The 19,587-nt window shown below is 48.1% G+C and overlaps 1 protein-coding gene across 1 annotated transcript in view; it reads left to right on the top strand.

Annotated features, from left to right (window-relative positions):
- ABCG5 (ATP binding cassette subfamily G member 5) overlaps positions 1-19,587 on the top strand; it is a 26,056-nt gene that overhangs the window by 4,072 nt on the left and 2,397 nt on the right. Inside the window, exons 3-11 of the mRNA XM_004699767.2 lie at positions 709-845; positions 919-1,017; positions 7,707-7,839; positions 9,108-9,247; positions 11,123-11,252; positions 12,636-12,849; positions 12,944-13,149; positions 14,344-14,482; positions 15,518-15,703. Coding sequence (XP_004699824.1) covers positions 709-845; positions 919-1,017; positions 7,707-7,839; positions 9,108-9,247; positions 11,123-11,252; positions 12,636-12,849; positions 12,944-13,149; positions 14,344-14,482; positions 15,518-15,703 — 1,384 coding nt within the window. The remainder of the gene's footprint in view (positions 1-708; positions 846-918; positions 1,018-7,706; positions 7,840-9,107; positions 9,248-11,122; positions 11,253-12,635; positions 12,850-12,943; positions 13,150-14,343; positions 14,483-15,517; positions 15,704-19,587) is intronic.

Below are 19,587 nucleotides of genomic sequence, written 5' to 3'. Positions count from 1 at the left end.
TGCTGCTGCTGCTGCTGCTGCTGCTGCTGCTGCTGCTGCTGCTGCTGCTGCTGCTGCTGGTGTCTCCAGCCACACTTGGATGGGCAAGGCTCCGGGCAATGTCAGTTCTGTGAAGGCACAACCACACCATCCCAGAGGGCCACACAAAGACATCCAACCACACCATCCCACAGGGCCACACAAAGACATCCAGGTGTTTGTGATCCAAAGTATTTCCAAGTGCCCTTTTCTTTGATCTTATCTTTCATTTTCTACGATCACATCTTTAATTTGTTTGGGGACACACACGCACCCTACCCACTCACACAAATACATAAAGCAAATTGAAAAGCACATCAGTAAGTAGAAGAAATCCCTCCCGTTCCGACGAGTCTAAACAAAAAACTCCACGGCCATCAGACTCTGAGTGACTCCCCTGTGGGTTTCCGAGAGTGCAACTGTTTAAGGGAGTAGAAAGCCCAGTGTCTCTCTCCGGTGGAGTGCTGATGATTTCAAACTGCCAACCACGCAGCTCGCCGCCCTATGCGTAGCCACGGCACCGCCAGGCCTCCCATCCCATTTGGAAAGGTTTGCCATTTGGAAAGGTTTGACGAGGCGAACTGGAGAGGCCATCAGGCTGGACCCCAGGGTCCAGGGTCCTGGGACGTCCCCGGCGCGCAGGCCTGGGAGCGATTCCGCCAGGGCTTGCTTTCTCCTCTCGCCCCACAGGCTCGGGGAAAACCACGTTGCTGGACGCCATGTCCGGGCGGCTGCGGCGCACGGGGACCTTCCTGGGCGAGGTGTGCGTGAACGGGCGCGCGCTGCGGCGGGACCACTTCCAGGACTGCTTCTCCTACGTCCTGCAGGTGGGCGCGTCCCCGCGGGCCCCGCCCGGGCGGCCCGGGGCCTGGGCGACGCTGACGCCCCCCTCTCCCGCAGAGCGACACTCTGCTGAGCAACCTCACGGTGCGGGAGACCCTGCGCTACACGGCGCTGCTGGCCATCCGCCGTGGCTCCCGGGGCTTCTTCCAGAAGAAGGTGGGTGCTTGCAGTGGCTCTGGGCGGTGGGCTCGGGCCCCAGCAGGCTCCCTCAACCCGAGACCCAACGTCGCCCAATGGCTTGGCACCCCATCTTTTACCTACTCACCTTCACTCATTAGAGTGGACCCGTCCCCTTTACCCCTCCAACTTTTATCACTACAGTCTAGACCTGACCTGTGCCATACACAGCGCTCAAAGCCACTCTCACTGCCACTGTGTCATTCCAACTCACAGTGGCCCGAGAGGGCTGGGTCGAATAATCGCCTCCAGAGGTTTCTGAATCTGTAACACTTTAAGGGGATTAGCAAACCTCTCTCCCTGCGAGAGAGGCCCATGGTTTCACACTTGATCCTTCCATGCATAACCATTTCCCAACCAGGGCTCCGAAATAGCCCCTGTGGGGGATGTGGCTGTTGCTTGGGGCCTGCTAGTCAGTTCCATCTCCTGTCCATCAGAACAGAACAGGTGGGGTCCTGCACCATTTGTCTAACTGTTCCTGTTTGAGCCCCTGTGGCAGCCACCGGGTCAGTCTGTCCATCTTGTCCAGGACCTTCTTTTTTGCTGCCCCTCCACTTTCGTACTTGAGACCAGGTCTCACCATCCTTGCTTCTGGCTGGAAGCATCCTGGCTGTACTTCTTCCGAGAGAGAACTGTTTGTTCTTTGGGCAGTCCTTAGTACTTTCCATATTTTTGGGGCCAACATCATAATTCAAATGCTTTGACGTTTCTTCACTCTTCCTTACTCAATGTGCAACTTTCACGTGGATAGGAGGCAACTGAAAAGGCCCCGGCTTGAGTCAGACACACCTAACTCCTCAAAGTGCCATCCTTGCTTTTTTTGACACTGTAAAGAGGTTTACCTAATGTTCGCTCATTTGATCTCTTGACTGCTGCTTCCCATGATTGCAATTCCAAGCAAGGTGCAATCCTGGACAACTTCCATCTTTTCTCCTTTTATCATGATGTTACCAATTGGTCCAGTTGTGAGGATGTTGGTTTTCTTTACACTGAGTTGTAATCCATCCTGAAGACGGCAATCCTGGCATCCATCAGCAAGTGCTTCAAGTCCTCCTCACTTTCACCAAGCAAGGTTGTGCCATCTGCCTATGGTGTTGGTGTTAGGGGCTATCACGTCTGTTCCGACTCATAGCACCCCTGTGCACAACAGAGCGAAACACTGCCCGGTCCTGCGCCACCCTCACAATTGCTCCTGTGAGCCCATTGTTGCAGCCTCCGCGGCGATCCATCTTGTTGAGGGCCTTCCTCTATTTTGATGATTCTCCACTTATCAAACAGGGCGTCCTTCTCCAGGGATTGGTCCCTCCTAAAAACAGGTCCAACATATACAAGACAAAGTCGCACTATCCTTGCTTCTAACGAGCACGCTGGTCATACTTCTTCCAAGACAGATTTGCTTGCCCTTTTAGCAGTCCATGGTACTTCCAATAATCCCCAGCGCCACAATGCAAATGCAGCCCTTCTTCTTTGGTCTTTCTTATTTAATGGCCATCTTTTACATGCACCTGAGGCAATTGACAATACCATGGCTTTGGTGTTTTCCTTTGGTATTTGGCTTCATCCTCAGGTAACATCTTTGCTTTTTAACCCTTGAAAGAGGTCTTGTACCCAATGCAACATGTCTTTTGGTGACTTGACTGCTGCTTCCATGAACATTGGTCGTGGATCCAGGTAAGACCAAGTCCTTGACAACTTCGATCTTTTTGCTATTTAGCTTGATGCTGCCTATTAGTCCAGTTGCGAGGATTTGGGCCTTCTTTACATTGAATTGTAATTAGTACCGAAGGCTGCAGTCCTTGATTTTCACCAGCTTCAAGTCCTCACTTAAGCAAGCTAGGTGGTGTTATATATATATTACAGGTAGTTAACAAGCCTTCCTCCAATCCCGATGCCATATTCTTCTTCATATACTCCCGCTCAACATACAGACTGAACAAGTATGGTGAGAGGATACCACCCTGATTCACACCTGTCCTGATTTTACACCATGTAGTATTCCCTTGTTTGGTTCACATAACTACCTCTTGATCCATGGGCAGGTTCTGCATGAGGACAATGACGTGTTCAGAAATCCCCATTCTTTTCAAGACTAACCATAGTTTGTTATGGTCCACACAGTGGAATGCCTCTGGAGAATCAATTAAACACAAGTAAATATCTTTCTGGTACTCTCTACTGTCAGCCAAGATCCATCCGCTCCGTCAGCAATACAATTCCTCACTCCACGTTCTCTTCTGAATCTCGCCTGAACTTCTGGCAGTTCTCTGTCAACGTGCTGCTGCACTTTTTGTTGGGTGAGCTTCGCAAAAGTTTACCTGCATGTGATATCAACGATCTTCTTCTATAATTTGAACATTCTGTTGGGTCACCTTTCTTTGGAATGGGCACAGATATGGATCTCTTCCAATTCAGTTGGCCAAGTAGTGTCTTCCAAATTTCCTGGCATAGATAAGCGAGCGCTTCCATGCATTATGAGCTTGTTGAAAGGTTTCCGTTGGTATTCCCTCAATTCCTGGAGCCTTGTTTATGGCTAATGTTTCTGGTGCAGCTTGAAATTCTTCCTTCAGCACCATTGCTTTTTGCGTATACACTACCTCTTAAAATGGTTGAATGCCGAGTAGTTCTTTTTCGGTACAGTGACTGTGTATTTTCTCCATCATCTTTTGATGCTACCTGCATCATTTAATATTTTTCCATAAACCGATCACAATGATTGACATATAACCCCCTTTCAGGAGGACAGACAGAAATGTGGGTGAAGGGAGACAGTGGTCGATATAAGATATGAAAAATTTTTTTATAAATTGTCAAAGGTTAATGAGAGAGGGTGGGGAAAGAAAGTAGAAAGAACATGTTTTGGGAATGATGATGGCAACATATGTACAAATGTGCTCGACACAATGGAAGTAAGTATGGATTGTGATAAGAACTATAAGAGCCCCCAATAAATAATTTTTTGAAAAAAATATTTTTTTCCATAGATTCTTTAAATACTGCAACTTGAAGCTTGAGAGTTTTTTCTTGAGTTATTTCTGTTGAAGATATGCTAAGCCTGTTCTTCCTTTTTTGTTCTCTAACTCTAGGTCGTTGCACATTTCATGATAATATTTGCCTTTGATTTCTTGTACTGCGGCCCTTTGAAATTTTCAACTCAGCTCTTTGACTTCATCATTTGTCCCATTTTCCTTATCTACTCTCCCATTAAGAGAAGTTTCAGAGTCTCTTATGACCGCCACTTTGATCTTCTCTTTCTAATGGTTTTTTGCTTTCTTCGTGGGTGATGTTCTCAATCGCCTCCCAGAGCTCCTCAGGTCTTCTGACTTTAGTGTTTAATGCATCAAACCTGTCCTTGAAATGCTCTTGAAATTCAGGTGGGATAGACTCAAGGCACTTGCATTTTGGCTCTAATGGACAGGCTTCAATTTTCTTCCACTTCAACCTGAACTTACACATGAGCAATTGATGATCTGTTGCGCAGTCTGACACTGGCCTGGTTTTAGCTGCTAATATTGATCTTATCCATAGTCTCTTCCCACAGATGGAGTCAGTTTGATTTTTGTGTATTCCTTCTGGAGAAGCCCATGTGTATAGTCACCTTTTGTGTTGTTGAAAAAGGATATTTGTGATGAACAAGTCCTGGGTCTTACAAAATTCTATCATGCAAACTCCAGCATGGTTTCTATCAGCAAGGCCATATGATCCAACTACTGTTCCTCCCTCTTTTTTTCTAATCTTTGCATTCCAAATGGCCACTGATTCTCTGTGCATCTTGGTTGCATGCTTGATAAATTTCACACTGAAGATGTTCGTAGAATTCTTCAATTCCTTCATCACTAGCTTTAGTGGTTGGTGCATAAATTTGAATAATAGTTATATTGGCTGAATTTCCTTGTATGCAGGTAGACATTATCCTATCACAGACAGCATTGTACTTCAAGACAGCTTGAAACATCCCTTTGACAATGAACGCAAGGCCATTCCTCTTGCTGTGTCATTCCTGGCATAGTAAGCCATATGATGTTCTGACTCAAATGGCCAAGACCAGTCCCTGCCGGCTCACTAACACCTGGAATATTGACAGTTATGTACTCCATTTCATTCTTTATGACTGCCAATATTCCCAGATTCATGCTTCATGTATTCCAAGTTCTGATTATGAGTTGATGTCTGCAATTGTTTCTTCTTATTCTTTTTAAAATCATGTTATTGGGGCTCTTACAGCTCTTATCACAATCCATATATAGTTCCATTGTGTCAAGCTCATTTGTACGTATGTTGCCATCATCCTTTTCAAAACATTTTCTTTCTACTTGAGCCCTTGGTATCAGCTCCTCATTTCCACCCCCCCCCCCCACTCCACCCCCCACACACCATCCCACCGTCATGAACCCTTGATAAATGATAATTATTATTTTCATATGTTTCTTCTTAATGTGAGTCATGCCCCACCAGCAGATGAAGGTCCCGATGACTTCGTTCCTGCAGGTTTACTCTTCCATTATGGAGTACTTTATGGTCAATGGAGCCATTATGGTCCACGCTACTCTGAGAAGGCGGCTCTTCCTCAGGCATATTTGGAGTGCCTTCTGACCCGAGGGGCTCATCTTCTGGCCCTGTCTCTGACAGTGGTTAGCTTCTGTTCTTTTGGTTTTCGATAACTTACAATGTTACCATAGGATATTCAATGGCTAATATCTCTGAAGTGGACAGTCTAATCCTTCTTCGTAGTCTATTCTTTGTCTGGAAGCGCTACTGGAACTTGTTCACTGTGGCTGACCCTGCTGGTATTTGAAATATTAATGACATAGCTTTCATGGTCAGCAACACACAAGCCACTACAGCGTGACAAACTGACAGACAAGTGGACACGGCGATTGTGGGATGAGACAGGACCAGGCAGTTTCTTCCTGTTGTACATAGGACCACTATGAGTCGGAACTGACTCACACGACACCCCACAGCAAGAGTGGCTTTTGAGCACGTAAACTGATACTAGTGCTCGCTGAGATGTGCTGTGGTGCTGTGGGTTAACAATGGGCTGCTGAAAACTGCAGGCCAGTGGTTCAAATCCACCTGCTGCTTCTCAGGAGAAAGAATAGGCGGTGCCTTGGAAACCTGATGTAAAGCCACTTCAAGGTCCCATCGACCGCATGGCACCAGTGGGTGATGGGAGGGGTCAATCAGATGCTGTCGCATGTGCATGTAGCATCTGTGGACAGGGCACTCCCATCCCCCTTCGAGCCCCTGCCCAGCCACTGATTTTGGTAGCTTCAGTGTTCTCCATCGAGAAAGTTGGATCTGGTGACCCAAAGGTTCTTTCTGAGATTCTGTGAATTCCGCTCTTAAAAATGCTTGGAGAGGTGAAGGAAGTTTCTGGCTGGGGCCTGAGCCACCCATCCCTTCAGGCTGGGCGGGGCGAGCCTGTGCCTCTGCTCTGTTGATGTTACACAGCAGACAAAAAGGAGACTCAGGAATCTGCCCTGGTCAGTGGGTGCAGAGACCCTGAAGCTCACTTCTGATGATCTGCCACCCTGATGACAAGAGGATGTTTTACTTTTGACCAGGACAAATAATACTAGTTTCCATATGCATTTTTATTCTCCATCACGGTATCGGTTGGAGCTTTTCAGAGCCTGTAACCATATACTGCTTTGCATTCCTTCCGTCATACATATGCATGTTAACTCATCAGTTCCAGATGTGTCCCTGCTTTCGGTGAAAACTTCATTTAAACTGTCACCCCAGCCCGGAATTTCGTTCCAGACATCGTCCTCTCTTTCACTGTCATCCAGATTGTTTGGATTATTAATGCAAAGTTTTGATTCTCTATTTCATTATAAGAGTAACACAATCTCATCGGGGATGTAAAGGAACAAAACTTATTACCATCTAAGTATTCGCAGGCTCTCTCCACCCTCATTTCCTCCCAAGGTCTTATGCAAATGGGGTAACTAGTCAGGAGAGGCCCAGAAACAGGGCGTTCAGCTGAGTCTCCGGAGAAAAGATAAACTGAGGATGGAAGCGGAGATGAGGAGGAAAATTTTAGCCTCCTTGATTAGAAACTCAGGAGAGAATTTGTATAGTTGTCTTGTTGGGGGGAGTGTTGAGAATGGAGGGAGAGAGATTTCAGCGAGCAGCGGGGGAGAGGTAGAGGAAGGAGACTTGGGAAAAGGAAATGTTAAGTGTGACTGTGCATTATAAAAGGGGTCCGCTTTAAGATCCTTAAAGGGATTAAAATGATTTTTAATGCTACTTAGTTGACTGGACCATAGGGGGACTCCAGCATCTGCTTGGATTAAGGAGGGGAAAACTGGGTTTGTTGTGTTAGTTAGGTGTCATGGGGTCTGTTCTGAGTCATAGCGACCCCATGTGGGTGAGCAGAGGTGCCCCACAGGGTTTTGTAGACTGTAATCTTCACAGCAGCCTTTTCTCTTGGAACCCCCAATCTTGTGATTAGTAGCCGAGTGCTTAACCTGTGCACCCCAAGGCCTTCTTGAAAACAGGTCGGGTTCAAACCGAGTTGGAATTTCATAGACGAGGCTTGCTTTTCCCAGGGTGGGGCGAATCGGATCATGGCCCCGGCTCTAGGGAGGCATGCCGCTTCTCCACCCCAGCCCATCACTGGCCCAGCAGCCACCGCCTCTCTCTGACTCCTCATGTCCCTGCAGGTGGAGGCAGTGATGGCAGAGCTGAGTCTGAGCCACGTGGCAGATCAGATGATTGGCAACTACAACTCGGGGGGCATTTCCAGTGGGGAGCGGCGCCGAGTCTCCATCGCAGCCCAGCTCCTCCAGGATCCCAGTAAGTGGGCCCCGGAAGAGACTGGTTACTGCCAAGGTATCTCCCAATGGGTCTGCAGAACTTCAGGCCCTTCCTTCTCAGTCTCTGTTCGGGAAGGGATTCACGTTAAACTGTAGGTACTGATGTTTTTCAAACTGGGAGCCCGTTCTTTTCCTCTAATACGGTATTGCATTTCTTTAATACTCTATTCCGGGTCAGAAGCCCTGGTGGTGGTGTGCACTAAACTGCTAATGGAAAGGGCAGCAGTTTGAACCCACCAGCTGCTGTTCAAGTAACAGGCGAGCCCGACTGCTCTGGTAAAGATTTAGCCTCAGGAACCCCAAAGGCAGTGCTATAAGGTCTATCCTATAGAGTCACCGTGAATAGGAGTCCTCTCAGTGGCAAGGATTTTTGTTCATGTGTTTTCATTCCAGGCATTCCAGGGACTTATCCAAGTTCAAAACACTTCTGAACATGGACGCATTGCATTTGCACTTGGGTACACGAGGCCGTACCCTGGCCCCACTCGTTTCTTACTAGAGCACCAGAGAAGCCAGCGAGCTTTGTTGTGGCTCAAAGTGGTTGCGACATGACCAGCAGTAACACACTCAAAAGCCTACCTGTTTGGGAGGGAGGGAGCGGGTCACCTGCTCCCCCTGCCTAACTTGGTCATTCTCCCACCACCTGGGCAGCCTCCCTGCTTCTGTGAACCTGGAAGAAGGCATCTCGTGTCTGGGTAATTTCTTGATCCAGACTGCCTGCTCTTCCGATGCATGTTCTTAAGGGTCTGGTTCACCTTTGGGGTAGAAATATAGCTAAATGCCTTAGGGAACCTTAATGCTGCTCAGTGTTCATGGGTCAGATTTGTTTTGATTTTTGCAGACCAACTTGTTGGTATTGGGAAGTTGTTATAGTCTGGAAAAGGGGTGGGGTTTCTTCAACCTCTTGCCCTTTAAAAACCAATAACCCAGCAGCCATTGTGCTCAGTCGGGGTCCTCTGGGCAGAACCCAGACAGCCTATAGGACCGAGCCAGAGGGGAGCCCTGACTTGGGCTGCTTCTCTGTCCCTTCAAGTTCAAGGCCCCAATGTATTCTAGAACCAGGGGCCAAGCCTCCATGCTCAAGAACTTTCTCCTGGGTCCTGGCTGCAAGCCAGTTCACAGGCAGCTTACCTCTCACCAGGCAGTTGGGGTGGGGCCAAGACAGCTCGAGCAAGGAATGTTCCACCTCCTGAGTTTTCAGCTCAGACCCCAGGCTCAGCAGGGCTCACCTGTCTACTTTGTGCACAGAGATCATGCTGCTTGATGAGCCAACCACAGGCCTGGACTGCATGACTGCCAATCAGATCGTCGTCCTCCTCTCAGAGCTGGCTCACAGGGACCGCATCGTGATCCTCACCATCCACCAACCCCGCTCCGAGCTCTTCCAGGTACGGCCGTACCTCTTGCACCTGCTCAGCCAGCCAAGGGCAGGTCTGAGAGCACTATGCTGGGAATGCTGGTTGCTGTCAAATCAGTTCCTACTCATATGAGCCGAGGAGAAGAGCACCCTGGGGTTCTTTAAGGCTATGATCTCCCAGAAGCAGATCACCAGACCTTACTTCCAAGGTGCCCGTGCATGGGTTTGAACTGCCAACCTTTTTAGTTGACCATTGGCACCACCCAGGAATTCCTGGGGCAAAGATTTCAAACCAAATTCACTGCTGTTGAGTCAATTCCGCCGGATATCAACCCTACAGAGGAGACCTGTCCTTGTGGGGTTTTGAGATCATTCATCTTTCAAAAGCAGACAGCTCCATCTTTCTTCCATGGAGCCGCTGGTAGGTTTGAACTGCCGACCTCGCAGGTAGCAAGCCCACACTTACCTGATGGTGCCACTAGAGCTCCTCAACAGCCCCAAGGGGCCAGACAAAAGATGGAAATGACTTTTCCCCCCAGCACCTACCATGGACTAAACTCTTTCTACAAACAAAGCTCATTTAATCCCATGAGGTTGTATTCAGAATATCCACTTTATAGAAGTAAAGAGATTTAGAAATGATATGAAGTTGAAATAACAGTTGGTAAAAAGCTGGAAATGCCACTCCCGGCTGAATTATTTTTGGAGATAATTTTTCTATTAGATCCTATAGCCAAACTCGTGGCCAATCGAGTCAATGCCGAATCATAGTGAGACCAGAGGACAAGGGGGAACACCTCTGTGAGCTTCAAAGACCGTAACTCATTATGGGAGTAGAAAGCCCCATCTGTCTCCCACGGAGCAGCCGGTGGTTTTGAACTATGGGCTTTGCGGATCACAGTTCGGTGGGTAGCCATTATGTCAATAGGGTCTCCAGTACCCTATTGAAATGCATTGTGGTCTTGGGGGTGCTGGCTTTTAGTGACCCTGTGGGACAGAGTGGAAATGCCCCGTAGGTTTCCAAGGCTGTGATCTTGATGGAAGCAGACGGCCACAATGAGCAGTTAGGGGACTTGAACCACTCACCTTTTGGTTTGCAGTTGGTTGTTTAACCATTGCACCCCCAGGCCTCCTTCAGGGTCCTGGTAAACTAAACCCATGCCACTGAGTCACTTCCAACCCTTAGGGATCCTGTGGGGTAGACTAGAATTACTCCATGGGGTTTCTGAGACCGTGCATCTTTATAAGAGCCAAGCGCCCATCCTTCTCCTGAGGAATGGCTGGTGGGTTTGAACTACTGACCTTGAGGTTGGCCGCCCAAGACTGAGTCCACAGTGCCATCAGGTCATCTTCAGGATCCTATCATGTAGAGCAGCGGTTCTCAACCTGTGGGTTGTGACCTCTTTGGGGGTCGAACGACCCTTTCATAGGGGTCGCCCGATTCATAACAGTAGCAAAATTATAGTGATGAAGTAGCAGCAAAAATAATTTGATGGTTGGGGGGGGGTCACCACCACCTGAGGAACTGTATGAAAGGGTCTCGGCATGAGGAAGGTTGAGGACCACTGATGTAGCTAATATTCAACTCTTATAGATGAGGACCTGAGACTAAAACAGTGCAAGAACGACGAGACAAGAGGAGCGTGCTATAATGTGGTGGAATGGCTGGACTCAAAACTAGATCTGGTGGCTCTCCTCTGGCACTTGTGACGTGAGGGTCAGGGGACAGCACGGGCTGCAGAGGCAACCTGGGCTGAAACAAACGAAGGACTGCGGGGTACCCGGGCACTCTGTGGGCTCTGGTGCATGACTGTGATAGAGGACTGGCTGACTGGAGACTTACTTGCCTTTGCGATGTGATGGCGTGATGACACACCTACACTAACCCTGTCTGTTGTCCAATCAGCTCTTTGACAAAATCGCCATCCTGAGCCACGGGGAGCTGGTGTTCTGCGGCACACCCGCAGAAATGCTTGACTTCTTCAATGGCTGCAACTACCCTTGTCCTGAGCACTCTAACCCCTTTGACTTTTACAGTAAGTGTCCTTCATATTCCCCATCATGGATGCCATGAGCACTTGTAGGATGTGTTTTTGCTTTTGACTTGGGGTTTTCAAATGTTTTGTTTTGTTTTGACTCTACTCATCAAGGGATGACTTGGCTGGGTCAATGAACTTGCCATTGATGCCCTATCAGAATATGGTGGGCAATCTCTCTCCATTGAGTTGGTGCACTCCCACTTCATTAGAGAAAAATTAATCAAGCTTCTAAACTCTCCCAAACAGCCCCAAAGGATTCCCTTGGCCCTGCTGAGTAACTCTAACATACTCTGATATTATAGGTGGTCATTAAGAACAGATTTTATCTTAGTCTAAGAACAGTTAGTTCTTATGAAGTGGCCCTGCTCAATACTGGCCCTCATGAAGGCATCATTGAAGATAGCGCTGTGTGGTGAAGAAATCAGACGGTGTCTAGCTATCAGAAAGTACAGCATCTGGGATCTTAACGGCTTGTTTTAAAACAAGTAGCCATCTAAGTGAGGTGTCAGCTGCTAAATCCACATGGAAGGAGCACAGTAATCTGTGTGATCCAAGGATTGTAAATAATAAAGTCCAAGATCAGAGGGGGAATTATCTTAGCGCTTAAACTTTGAGCACCTGGTTTTCAGAAGGCTATGGATGACAGTGAAAGCCCCATATAGATTGGCAAAGTCCCTGCGTAGAGTAAGCCTTCCTTGATTTACCATTAACTAGGCATGTGACTAGTCTTGCCCTCAAGCAGAGTGCATTGGGAAGTGGATCACTGCAAATATAGTTGGGTTAAAATTTAACATCTTATAATTTGTTTTCCCTATTAACCCACTTTTTAATTTGTTTTAGTTTCTATTATCTTATGCTTTCTCTTGGATTGAGGCTTTTCTGAGTTTTATTTTACTGTCTTGTTTTTGTTTTTTTGCATGATTTTCTTTCTATGAAACCCGGATAGGTAAATCTATAGAGACAGTAACTAGATTAACAGTTCCTTAGGTTTATGGAAAGGGATGTTGGGGGACAATAGGGGGTACAGTAATGGGTACAGGAATGAAGAACATGTTCTGATATTGATTGTGGTGGTGATTGCAACTCTTTTTAATATATTTAGCCCACTGAATTGTATGGTGTGCGAATTATATGCCAATAAGACTTAAAAAAAAAAAGAGAACAGGTTCTAATCTCATGGAAGTAGATATTATGGAATTATTCACAATTCTGAGTTTTAGGCACAGTTTTAAATTCTTCTGAGTCAACGATCATATGTTATTATCCATTGCACACACGAGTGTGTATATATGTGTGTGTATACATACACATACATGTATGTATACACACACACATATATATACACACATTTTAACACATATCTTTCGGGGACAATTCTAGTGGACCTGACATCAGTGGACACCCAAAGCAAAGAGCGGGAGATAGAAACCTACAAGAGAGTCCAAATGATTGAATCTGCCTATAAGGAGTCAGCAATTTATCACACAACTCTGGAGAATATTGAAAGAACTAAACAGCTGAAGACGCTGCCAATGATTCCTTTCAAAACCAACGATTCTCCCGGGGCTCTCTGTAAACTCGCCGTTCTCCTGAGGTAAGAACTTTGCAAACGGAAGCCAGGCCTGCTTCAGGTCTGCAGACCTCCCCAGTGAAGAAAAGGAATTAAAACAGGGCTGTGTGGTTTTCAGGAGAGTGACGAGAAACTTACTGAGAAATAAGGTGGCAGTGGCTATGCGGCTCACCCAGAACCTGGTCATGGGGTTGTTCATCATTTTCTTCCTTCTGCGGGTCCAGAACGATGTCCTAAAGGGTGCCGTCCAGGACCGAGTGGGCCTCATGTACCAGTGTCTGGGCGCCACCCCCTACACAGGCATGCTCAACGCTGTGACTTTGTGTAAGTGCCCTGTGGGTGGGAGACGTGCCCTGTGGTTGGGCCCCTCGCCCCAGATAGCTTCCTCTTCCAGCTGTCACTGTGCAGAATGTCACCATCGTCCGGGTGTTTCTCTTAGCTAAGCCCGGCCCGCTGTAAGTACATTCTCTGGGAAAGGTAGTGCATTGTGTTACCAGTAGCTTACTGTGAACTCAATCACTCAGTGGTTCTCTAGGGTCTAAGGTGGGGGTCCTCAAACTACAGCCCACGGGCCACATGCGGCCCACCAAGGACATTTATCCAGGTGTTTTTGCCCCCGCTACCTATCCTGCTTAGCAGCCGACGCATCCTGTATGCATAGGGATTTGTTCATAGTTTCTTTTCAACTACAGTCTGGCCCTCCAATGGTCTGAGGGACAGTGAACTGGCCCCTGTTTAAAAAGTTTGCAGACCTCTGGTCTAAGGAGATGGGAAACTGTGCTGTATTTGTGGAGCAGGGCTTGGGAGGGGCTTTTCAAAAGGCCATTCCTTCGAGCCTCTCTTGGTTGTTGGGATGGCCAACCCTGGGGGGGCACTGTTAGTGAGCCAGCTTTTCACCTTCAGGTTCTTTCTGGATTCTATTTTCAGACAGCTGACACCTAGGGTTCAAACTCTGTCGGGATCTGCTGCTTGGCTGCTTGATGTTATGATTTACACAGGCAGATAGGTGTTCGAGGGGTCCCCAATGTATCACACTAGGTCCAGAGCACAAGGGAAGGATGGTGCATCTGCATGGTAGTGCTAGAGAGGAGGTGGAGATGGAGGTCTGCCTCGCCGACACCAACCTTCCTGGCCCCGAGAGTTGGAGCAAAAGGCAGGCTGGGGGTCGGGGTGGCATGGTCCTGCACAGAAAGGGGAGAGAGGGCCTTAAACCCTCATTTTTGTCCTTTGTGCCTCCGCTTTCCTTAAATTGTTGACAGCTCCCTATTTCAGAGAGAAGGAACGAAATCATGCCAACTCCTGCGGCTGCAGTGCATGAAATTCAGGTGGAGAGCAGGTTTATGGGGTCAGCATCTTTATGGCCCTGTGGATGGCAGGTCCCCTTGTCCCATGATGAGGGGGCCTGCCCAGCGGGCCCTCACCATCCACCCGAACAGATCTTGAGTCCAGCTTTGGCTAGCCCTCCGCCCCTCAGCTGTGTGAAGACTGGCTGTTCTGAAACCTGCCTTCCATGCCCAGTCCCGGTGCTGCGAGCTGTCAGCGACCAGGAGAGTCAGGATGGCCTGTACCAGAAGTGGCAGATGCTGCTGGCCTACGTGCTACACGCCCTCCCCTTCAGTGTCCTTGGCATCCTACTTTTCAGCAGTGTCTTCTACTGGTAAGGGGGTGCTTGGTTACCACAGAGCCTCGCGTGGCTGTGGGAGGTGCAAAGGGTGAGCTCCCAGCTGGACCACTGCTCTGTCTGCTCTGTAGGATCTGTATTTGCCCATCAGTGTCCAGTCCTTGAGGACAAAACTACACGTGGCCAGGGAATAGCCTGTCCCACAGTCACCATGGAGAAGCAGGCCCTGAAGTAGCAGACCCTGGGCCTGTGGGGTCCACGTGAAGGGATAGTGAGTTGCCCACATTCTGTCTGCCTACTCCCCAGGCTGCTGTCAGCTGGAACACGGTGTTGGGCTGGGGCCAAGGGGAGCTCGAGGGAGAAAAGACTATGATTCGTTGGAAGGGAAAGTGGGTCAATGAGAGAAATCTTGCCTTTCACGCAGGAGACTCAGGTGGGATTCCCAGCCAGTGCACCTCAGTGCAGCCACCGCCCATCCCAAGGGGCGGCTTGAACATGTGGCTCTGGTGCTGCCCTTCTAGACGAAGCCAGGCCAGGACCTGTGAAAGCCAGCCAGCCAGTGCTGACTCCATGCAGGACCAGGGCCCGATGCGGCAGGGCAGGGCTTCCTTCCACTTTACCTGGGCTTGCCGGGAGTGGGGGGGCAACTTCACAGCAGCTGGTGGCAACGTCACATCACGTGGAACAGGTCTCAGCAGGGGCTGTTACCACTGGGGAGTGAAAGGCAGTGAGGGGGTTCCCATGTTTCCACACTGTTGACAGCCCCTGGGGCGGGAGGGGAGGAGAGGCTGAGAGCTCCCCCACCCTTACTTGTTGCCGTTAGTTGTGACCGTTGTCAGAGTTCCAGTTTTCTCGGGAGAGCTGACCTGTCCCAGGGAAAAGGTGGCTCACACTGAGCTGGAGCTCCGAGAACCATTTTGCAGTAAGAAACGGTCCCTGGTGTTGGCTCTGCCCCGAGGGGAGGCTGGCCTGCCCCGTAGACCCTTCTCGCCCGCTGACCATGTGGATGTCTTCTCTTGAGGTGGGTTCGCATAGCCCTTGGAGAGAGACGCAGACCTTCTGTTTTTCCAGGACTCTGGGCTTGTACCCCGAGGCCAGCAGATTTGGATACTTCTCTGCCGCTCTCTTGGCCCCACACTTAGTCGGTGAATTTCTAACGCTCGTGCTACTTGGTATCGTCCAAAACCCCAATGTGGTCAACAGTGCCGTGGCTCTGCTGAGCATCGCCGGAGTCCTGGTTGGATCTGGATTCATGAGGTAGGTAACAAGCTATCACGATGCAAACGACTTAGATGGTTAGGATGTGTTGTAATTGGTCTCCTGGTCACAATGGCTCGGATGGATTACCAGGAGAGAGCGCGCCAAGGGGTACTGGCTACAGGTCCCACCTTGCAGAGCACCACGCTGCAGGGTTTACAGTGCATGCTAGTCCTCATGCCCGTAGTTCACGATTCCCTCATAGATTTGTCTGTCTGTTGGCAACCAGGATATTACCATTTCCACTTGTTATTGATCTGTTTAACATGAAACAAGCCATTATAGTGGGCTGAGGAAAATTAAGCCATCTTGCAGGGAAAAAAGAACACAGCCCCATTTTACAGGCTCAATACTGTGCATAATAGTTCGTTTCTGTTCTGATGCTGTGGAGTCTGTTCTATTCCTCCATCTCCTGTTATTTCACGAAGTGAGAATAGTCGGATAGGAAAAGAGCCTGCTACCGACCATATAAAAGGCCGGCTCAAGAGGAACTCTCAGGGCATGTTCCAAGTGTTAGTAGTTCTTATCTGAGTGGTGTTCATTGTCGTCTTTTTCTTTGTAGTTTATTTTCTCTGGACTTGGTGACGCTTCTATAATGAACACAAACAGCAGACTAAACTCACTGCTATCCAGTCCATGTTGACTCACAGCACCCCCCTAGGACAGGGCAGAACTGTTCCTGTGGGTGTCCAAGGCTGTCACCCTTCGTGGTAGGAGAGAGCCCTGTCTTTCTCTCGAGGAATCACTGATGGTTTAGAATCTCGGGCCTTGTGGAATCACCACTGCTCCACCCGTAACCACTGCATCAGTTTATCAAGGAGGAATTGGACATGACATTTCAATAGTAGTAGCAGGTAGGGTGGACATTTCTAGAAAAGGGAAAATGATTCCAGGATGGTGGAATGTGTGGGAACAAGGAACTAAACTATGAGTCCTTGAGAAAATAGGTAGGCTGTGTTTCTTTGACTTGAGTCAAGTACAATGTACTGAGTATCCTGGTGGCGTCATGGGATAGGTGTTGGGCTGCTAAGCGCAAGGCTCCAAACCCACCAGTCGCTCCACAGGAGCAAGATGAGGCCGTCTGTTCCCTTCAGGGGCCACAGTCTCAGTCACAGCACACCCTCTCTGGGGCTGCTGAGTCGAATCGACTCAAAGGCAGTAGGTTTTTGGTTTCCTTTGGGTTGACTCTAGGTGATTATATTTGTAGGTTTCGTTACTTAACTCCCAGAGCCACCCATTTCCAGGTAAGCCAACTTAGTTGAGACTTTGCTTAGGTGATGAGTGGAGCTCCCTGGAGGGTGGATTAACCTAGGACTTAGCTGCCCTGTGGCCTCGGGCAAGTCACAGTCCTATCTTAATGAGCTTCCTCCTTTATAAAATGGAGATAATCGTTTGACCCCACCTAGCTCAAGGATCAGGAGTAGTAAATGAGTTCTTTATAGACTGTGGTGAATTACACAAAGGGGAGATGAGACAAAGCAAAGTGAGCAAATGATGATTTTTTTCCCCCCCAGTGGCACCATTACATTGTTTGTGTCTCAGCTGTTTACCTGAACTGTTAGCTTCTGTGCAAAAGGCACCAATCAAGGCACCCGAAGACATGGAGTCGAGTTAGCATTAGTACAGACCCAACCTCCCGCAGCATCCTCACACTCATCTTGGACTCCTTGCCTGGTTCCAGCAAAGGGACACTGTGCCACGCATTTGGATTTGTAGGAAAACCCCCACCCAAACCTACTGCCATGTGGGTAGATTCTGCCTCATTGTGACCCTGTGTAGGGCTTCTGAGACTATACACCTTTCTCAGCAGAAGCGGCTGGTGGGTTTGAACAGCCAATGATGGAGCACCTTAGGTTTATTTAGGACGGGGGAATGAATTGCTATTAAATGTGAGGCAATGGTCAACTATACTAATCGCTCTTGGGCACTCTGCACGACTCTCAGGATCCCCAGGGATTGGCACCTGGATTCTGCATAGCCCCAAATAGCTCCTGGTCGCTAAGTTTATATTTGCAAACCTCCTGCTCATTCAATGCCTGTTCCCCCCCACTCCCAAGTCCTCATCTTTCCTGCAGCATCTGTGCTATTTGAAACAAAAATGGAAATAGCTTTGCTGCTTTCTGCTTATAAAAGAACACATATTCATTGTAAAAAAAATGCACACAATACAAAAATGTAAAAACGTGCAAGGAAGAAAATAAGTTATCTGAAGTGTCACAGCCCAGAGTTGATTTTCTTTTGTATCTTGCCAGTATTTTATATACCGTATATACTTGAGTATAAGCCAACCCAAATATCAGCCAAAGCACCTAATGTTGCCACAAAAACTGCATTAAAAATGTGCTGAAAAACTCGGCTTACACCCAAGTATATATGGTATATATATATTTTAAAGCAGGAATGAGGAAATTTCATTGTGTAAGATGCAAAGGATGTATACTCTCTTCCCACATAGCAATAGGTAGAAAGTGTATTGTAGGTTGGTGGATTGAGTCCTCTCGTCAAAGTACTCCTCGGATGTCTATAGGCTGGCGAGGCGCCTGCCGCTCACTGCTCCCTCGGTGCCCTGCACAGGCCCCTTCTTCCCTGGGCTAGCATCCCTAGCACATCCGTTCTCCTCTCTAGGTGTCTTCCTAGATCCCTGCGCAGCACCCTTTCCAAGTAACAGTCTCTCAACAACGGCCTCAGGCCTAGGAACAATTATCAGGTTGGCACAGGACTGGGCAGTGCTTTGTTCTGCTGTGCAAGGGGTCACTATGGGTCAGGTCTGGCTGGACGGCACCTAACAACAACAACATGATTAGTTCAATTTTGTGCTGCAGAAAATGGCCCATAATTCATGGAGTTCTGGGATACAACTTTTGAGTTCTTCAAGCACCTAGAACTAACCCCTCACCCCACCGTGGTCAAGTCAATTCCAACTCATAGTGAGCCTATAGGACAGGGCAGCCTATAGGACAGGGCAGCCTATAGGACAGGGAAGCCTATAGGACAGAGCAGCCTATAGGACAGGGTCGCCTATAGGCCTACTCCCCAGAGCCTGGGGCTGTAAGTCTTTTCAGAAGCAGATGACCTCTTCTTTCTCTCATGGCACCTGGGCTGGTGACTTACTAAAAGAAATAATAAATATTTAATTGATAGCACACAGAAAATATTTAATTGATAGAAAGCCACAGGCCAGTGTGAAATTCCTCTTAGATTCTCTCCACCCTTTCCCCCTTGTAATCTAGTCTAGTGTTACTTCATACGCGAACACTCTTGAATCTCTTTAGCCACAAACACCCCCCTCCGATGCGATATAAGGTGCCTTGGTGGCATAATGGTTTACAAGTTGGACTGGCTGTGACCTGAAAGGTCAGGAGTTTGAAACCACAGGCTGCTCCTTGGGAGAAAGATGGGGCTTTCTACTGCCATTCAGAGTTATAGTTTTGGAAACCCACAGAGGTAGTTCTACCCTATTCCACAGGGTCACTATGAGTCGGCATCAACTCAATGGCAATGACTTTGTGTTTAATGTGGTGTGTGTTTTATTTAATGTTTATATCAGTGCTGGTTACAAAAAAGCCCCCCAAAATTAGACACCAATCCATCATGATTGATACCAACCTCTGATTTAAAAGAATGGACGGCTATGCTCACTGACTTGGAAATATGTATGTCTTAGGGTGGGGAAACAGGTTAGGAAAAAGCCCAAAGCATCTAATTCCGTTTATATTAACTTTACAAGCCCCCTCATGTATATTCATACACACCTATATATCTATATAAATATATACAGTGAAACCTGTGAGAGTTGGAACTCATTTTTATGAGTCTTACAGTCTCAGCACATTTCTGTTGCTAATTTTAGTGGAAATTTTGCGTTTTCATGCTCTCACAAGCTT

Source organism: Echinops telfairi, unplaced genomic scaffold, assembly GCF_000313985.2.
Source record: "Echinops telfairi isolate 266 unplaced genomic scaffold, ASM31398v2 ScPeMD7_7475;HRSCAF=8513, whole genome shotgun sequence".
Classification (NCBI taxonomy): domain Eukaryota; kingdom Metazoa; phylum Chordata; class Mammalia; order Afrosoricida; family Tenrecidae; genus Echinops; species Echinops telfairi.
This window is presented reverse-complemented; position numbering and strand designations above follow the sequence as displayed.